The following is a 5,059-nucleotide window of genomic DNA, read 5'->3' as shown; positions in this document are numbered from 1 at the left end:
TTTCCTCTGAAAGGACAAGATTCGTAGTGTTTCATAGCACTCAGCTTCCCAGAAGTGAGAAATGTCATCCTAGGATACACAGCCAAATTTTCCCTGGGTATGTCCTTCTGATGTCACAGAGGCACCTCCAATTCAATAAGTCCCAATTAAACTGATCATTCTCCCCCATACTATCTATACCTATTTTCTTTATTTTTATTTATTGTCACCATTTATATTCAAGTTGGAGCCTGAGAGTCCACCTAGATTTTTTGGTTTTCCTCATCCTTCATGTGAAATACTGTTTGTTCATTTTACTTTCCCTCATTGTTTTGAATAACTCTCTCCCTTTCCATACCCACCCCACTATCATAGTTTAGACTTTCATGATCTCCTTCTTGGATTTTCTTCAGTGACATCTTATACTTTGGATACAACTTAAACCAGCATGCAGTAGACCAGCAAAACCTACTAGTTCCAGCTAAGTATCTAAGGAAAGTAGCTGTGTGTAATCCATCTCCAGATACACGAGTCTGAACTGTGGGTACTCTCTTCCTTTAGTGTGGCAGCATTTCTATTGCTTGCCCTCATTTTCTCATTTTCTTGCTCTTTGTTTCAGAACCTACTTGGTACTCTGACAACAAATCTAATTAAATCAGCCACAGTGGCTTAGAAAAAAGGACCAAAATGAAGTAGATATAAGATTGGCAAAGAGCACAGAGTTTGATGACACACTGTTGGCAGGGGTGTGGTAAAGCAGGTGTGCATCCATTACTTGTAGGAGGTTAAGGTGGTGGGAATTCTTTGGAAGGTGGCTTAGCAATGGCTATTAATACAAAATGAACTTACTCATTGACCCAGCAATTCCATTTCTAGGAATTATCCTGCAGATATATTTATGCTTGTACACAAAGATGTATACACTTAAGTAATCACCGCAGAAGAGTTTACAGTAACAGAAAACCAGAACCAACACAAATGATCATCAAAGGTGTAATGAAGAAATCAAGTGTATTCCAATCACACAATAGAACAGTATGCAGTAAAATTAAGTAGATAAGTATAAGAAAAAAATCTCTGAGATCTTGTGATTAAAAAGGCACAGATTTGTACAGTACGTTATTGTTTGTATAAAAATTGCAAACACACATACATATGTTCATATATAGAGAGAGACTAAATCTAAATGTGTATTCACAAAAAATATACTGGTGCTAATCTATGGGCAATAAACTAGTGACCCTGGGGTGTGAGATTTACTTTTTACTGTATACTTTTTATACAGTATGTTTTTTTTTTTATCATGTGCTTGTATTAAAATTATTCTAAATTGACATAAAACAAAACAGAAATAAAGACCAAGTGGTAAGTCTTAATATAGGTAGTTCAACATATGAGAAATAGCTGCACATATAAAATGATGTACATCTATGCCTTCTCCTCACATGGGAACTAACATATACAAACAGATATCCAAATATATTGTATATGTAAGTAGTTGTGAGTACATGTATATTGGTATAAATTAAAAATGGTTTGTTCAGTCATCTTAAAAAGATACCTAGCCATCCTAATTTACACCAAGTATATTTTCATAATGTATTCCAGATGTTATTTTGTAATCTTTTAACTTATAAGCATAAGTTTCATTTTCAAAAAGAGATGTACAAAATAATGTCTACATAGCTGATGCTTCAGATTCAGCCTCTGTCCTGGAGAGTTTTGACTTTGATAAATATGTTCCCAGAAAGACAAATAGAAAACAAAGCATATATTTAAGCATTAAGAACTTAAGTCTTCCACTTAATTGCTAAGATGCTGAACATATTTTATTTATTTTTCTGCAATACATCACATACTGGATCCAGAATTATCCGTGTATACAGTAATAAAAAATCAACAACACCTACTCTCAGCACAACTGCCACAACTGGCTTTTCACTGCAAATAGCTACCTGAATTTAAAGAGTTCCCCCCCACCCCATACCTCCCTGATTGACCTACTACATATATAGATCAATATTGATTATTTCTGAAAATCTGTAGCATAGAAAAGCAGGCCACAATACAGCGGCTTTAAACAAGAATACTGAAGGCCTGAGGATAGTGATGTTAAAGTTTTACTGAATAACCAAAATTGTTGATTAATAGTATGAACAATATTGTAAGATTTCTGACTAAGAGAACATATTTTTAAAGCATTTTACACATCAACAATATACAAGCAACAGACATTGAGTTTCCAACATCCAAATGAATCACACCCTAAAATGGTGTGTGCCACACTCTAGAATGGTGGCAATCTAGAACCTGAACTGTATTTTCTAATTAGAGTAAGGCTATAAATGATGGGCAGTTCCTCAGAACAGCCCCAAAGATGCTTTGTAGCACACATTTCCCCAAAACACCATACATCTAACATGTGCACAAGATCTGAATACTATTGCAATATTAATCAAACTAACGCACTGAATAGTAGTGAAGACTATGACTGCATCAGCCTAAAGAAGGAGGCTACGTGAAACTCTGAAAGAACACAATTAAGGTTCAGTGAAAACTCTTTGAATGAGAAGGCAAAAATATACTGCTGTTGGGAAACGTGAATGAGAGTTTTAAAGCCAAAGTTTTGACTGTCCAAAGGACCACTTGTGCTCTCTCACACCCACTGGATTGTTCAAGTTCTCTCTCTGCCTAATACACGAGGCAAACATAAGTTGGACTGGTTCCACCTGGAAGACAAAAGCCACACAAAATTAAAAGCACAAATGCAGCATGAAGAAGGAAAGTGAGGCAGAACCGAAAGGTAAACCTGTGCACTTTGAGAACAAGGCATCCATCCTTAGCTCCAGAGGCCGGCGTAGTTCCCATGGAGGCCTGAAGGGAGAGGTCCCCCAGCCACAAAGAGCTTCATCTCGGGCCAGTTGTAGCAGTGGGTGTAGAGGGCGTTGGGGAACTCTTCCATGCCACCAAAGTAGTTCATCCAGACGTCATCCTGGTTGAGCCAGCCTCTGCCACAGTCAAGCTTGAGCTTCCTCCCTGCAGGTTCCGGAGTGGAGTCGAGGCTTGCGGAGGCTCTCTCTTCCAGGAACTTCTGGGCGCGGATGTCATAGAAGAGCAGGGAGCCATGGCCGGTGCCCACAGTGATCAGGTGGCGGTAGAAGCTCAGCGACCGCACGCCTGTGCCACCCTCTCGAGAGCACAGGGGCCGGATGTTCTGTTGGCGCTGGCGCGGATCCAGGAAGGAGACGTGGGACTGAGAGCCCGCAGCGTACACGGACAATTCATCGCAGTAGGTCAGGCACACATTCTCTCGGCAGTAGGGCAGCCTGATGGACAGCAGCCTGGATAGTGTGCTCCGGGCTTTCCACAGGTGGAAGTAGCCATCCAAGGACACCGCTCCCAGCTCCTGGTTCTTGCCGCTGAAGGCCAGGGCCCGCACCTTGCGGTTGCTCGGATTGGTGCTGGCCCTGGGTATGGTCTGCACATCCCTCGGACGAATGTGGGCATATACGGGGAGACCCACCTCGGTGTGCCAGGCAATGCTGCCATGGAACATGTCCGGGTCCATCCGCCACAGCGCCACGGTGCCGTCGCGGGAACCGCTCACAGCCACGGTGTCACTCAGCCAGGCGATGGCAAAGATCCAGTCCTTGTGGCCATGGCGGTCGCCCAGGCACAGGGGATCCAGGGTGGGCAGCCGGTAGATGGCCAGGCTGTTGGGGTTTTCGCCGCCAGTGGCTAGAAGCGTCCTGGAGGGATTTAGCTCGATGGCATGGATGCCGCAGCCGTGATGGGCCTGGGCCAGGCCGGCATCCTTGTCCCGCATGAGGGGGATGCGTGTGATGTGGCCCGACTGCACGTCCACCACGAAGAACGTGTTACACTTGGTGCCGCACACCACCTGCCTGGAGTTCAGCCACTGAGATGCGAACACCTTGTTGAGGGTGCCCAGGTCTAGCTGGCGCTCCGTCAGCAGCTCGGGCAGCCTCTGTACCGCGTAGCCCCGCAGCTCGCTCTCGAAGCCCTGGAGCCCCGCGGGGCCCCGCGCGCCTACCTCCCGGCCCTTCAGATAGTGCACCAGCCAGCGACGCGTCGCCGGCCGCCTCTGCTTCTTAGGTAGTAGCGGCCCCTCTCCGTCCGCCGCCGCCAAGCCCTGCGACGAGGAGCTCCCGGCGCCGGCCTCGATCGCCGGCGCTTTCCGTTTCCTGCTACCTGTTTGCTGCTGGGCCATGGTGGGCGGCGGGTGATCTGCCGCGGCGGCCGCGGCGGCGGCGGCGGCGGCGGCGGCGGCGCGGCGGCGGTGGCGGCGCGTGGCTCCAGTGTTGGCCATGGTGGCGGTGGCGGGGATGGCTGCGCTTCCGCGTCAGCCCAGAGCGCGGGGTCTCTAAGGCCAAGAAGCTGGTGCAATCGCGGGCGCCGAGACTTCAGAGTCTGAGGCTTCGCGGTGGTGGCGGCGGCAGCGGCGGATCTGGTCACAGATGCGCGGCCTGAGGGAGCAGAGCGCGGGCAAAGAGCGGCAGCGGTGGCGGTGGCAGTGTAGACCTAGGCGAGAGCGGGAAGAGTGGCTGTCTGGCTGGCTGCGACAGCGAAGTCAGTGTGGGGGAAGACTACGCACGGGCCCTAGTGTGAAGGGCGGAGGCAGTGGGAGGAGCTGCTGGGCGGGCGTGGGGTGCCTGTCGGGTAGCGGAGGCCGCGCGGGGTGGAGGCTGCAAGGGGGCGGAGAGGAGAAGCGGGTAGCAGAGCTACAGGGACAGAGTTGCGGAGGGCCTGCACCCCAGGACCTCCAGTATCAGACACGTGGCGTTTTGATACCCTCAGGACTACAGCTAACTACCCTTCTTAAAATCCCTACTTCCATAAAATCTGAAACCTAAGATATAGTCAAGTATGGAGCTAGAATAAGACCAAGCCACAATCTGTCTGGAGAAACCAGTGTGCACTTGCTGTAATCTTGGTATAGCCTTGGCTTAGATTAGACATTGAATTTGGCAGTGGATGGGGGGTTCAGCAGTGGCATGGAGACCTTGACCGTTATGTCAGACCTGCAACTTCTCCAGTTTCAGCTCCTAGGTTGATGTCT

At 48.0% G+C, this 5,059-nt stretch overlaps 1 protein-coding gene across 1 annotated transcript; it reads right to left on the bottom strand.

Moving 5' to 3' along the window:
- Positions 1–1,786: 1,786 nt before the first annotated feature.
- DCAF12L2 (DDB1 and CUL4 associated factor 12 like 2) lies at positions 1,787–4,577 on the bottom strand. Its single transcript, XM_012476404.2, has one exon. It carries the CDS (start codon positions 4,307–4,309, stop codon positions 2,819–2,821), a length of 1,491 nt encoding a protein of 496 aa, XP_012331827.2. The 5' UTR covers positions 4,310–4,577; the 3' UTR covers positions 1,787–2,818.
- Between the last annotated feature and the right edge of the window lie 482 nt (positions 4,578–5,059).

The sequence above is a fragment of the Aotus nancymaae genome, unplaced genomic scaffold (genome assembly GCF_030222135.1).
Source record: "Aotus nancymaae isolate 86718 unplaced genomic scaffold, 86718_ANA_hifiasm-v0.15.2.pri h1tg000004l, whole genome shotgun sequence".
In the NCBI taxonomy this organism is placed as follows: Eukaryota; Metazoa; Chordata; class Mammalia; order Primates; family Aotidae; genus Aotus; species Aotus nancymaae.
The sequence above is the reverse complement of the archived record's forward strand: the minus strand, read 5'-3'. Positions and strand labels throughout refer to the sequence as shown.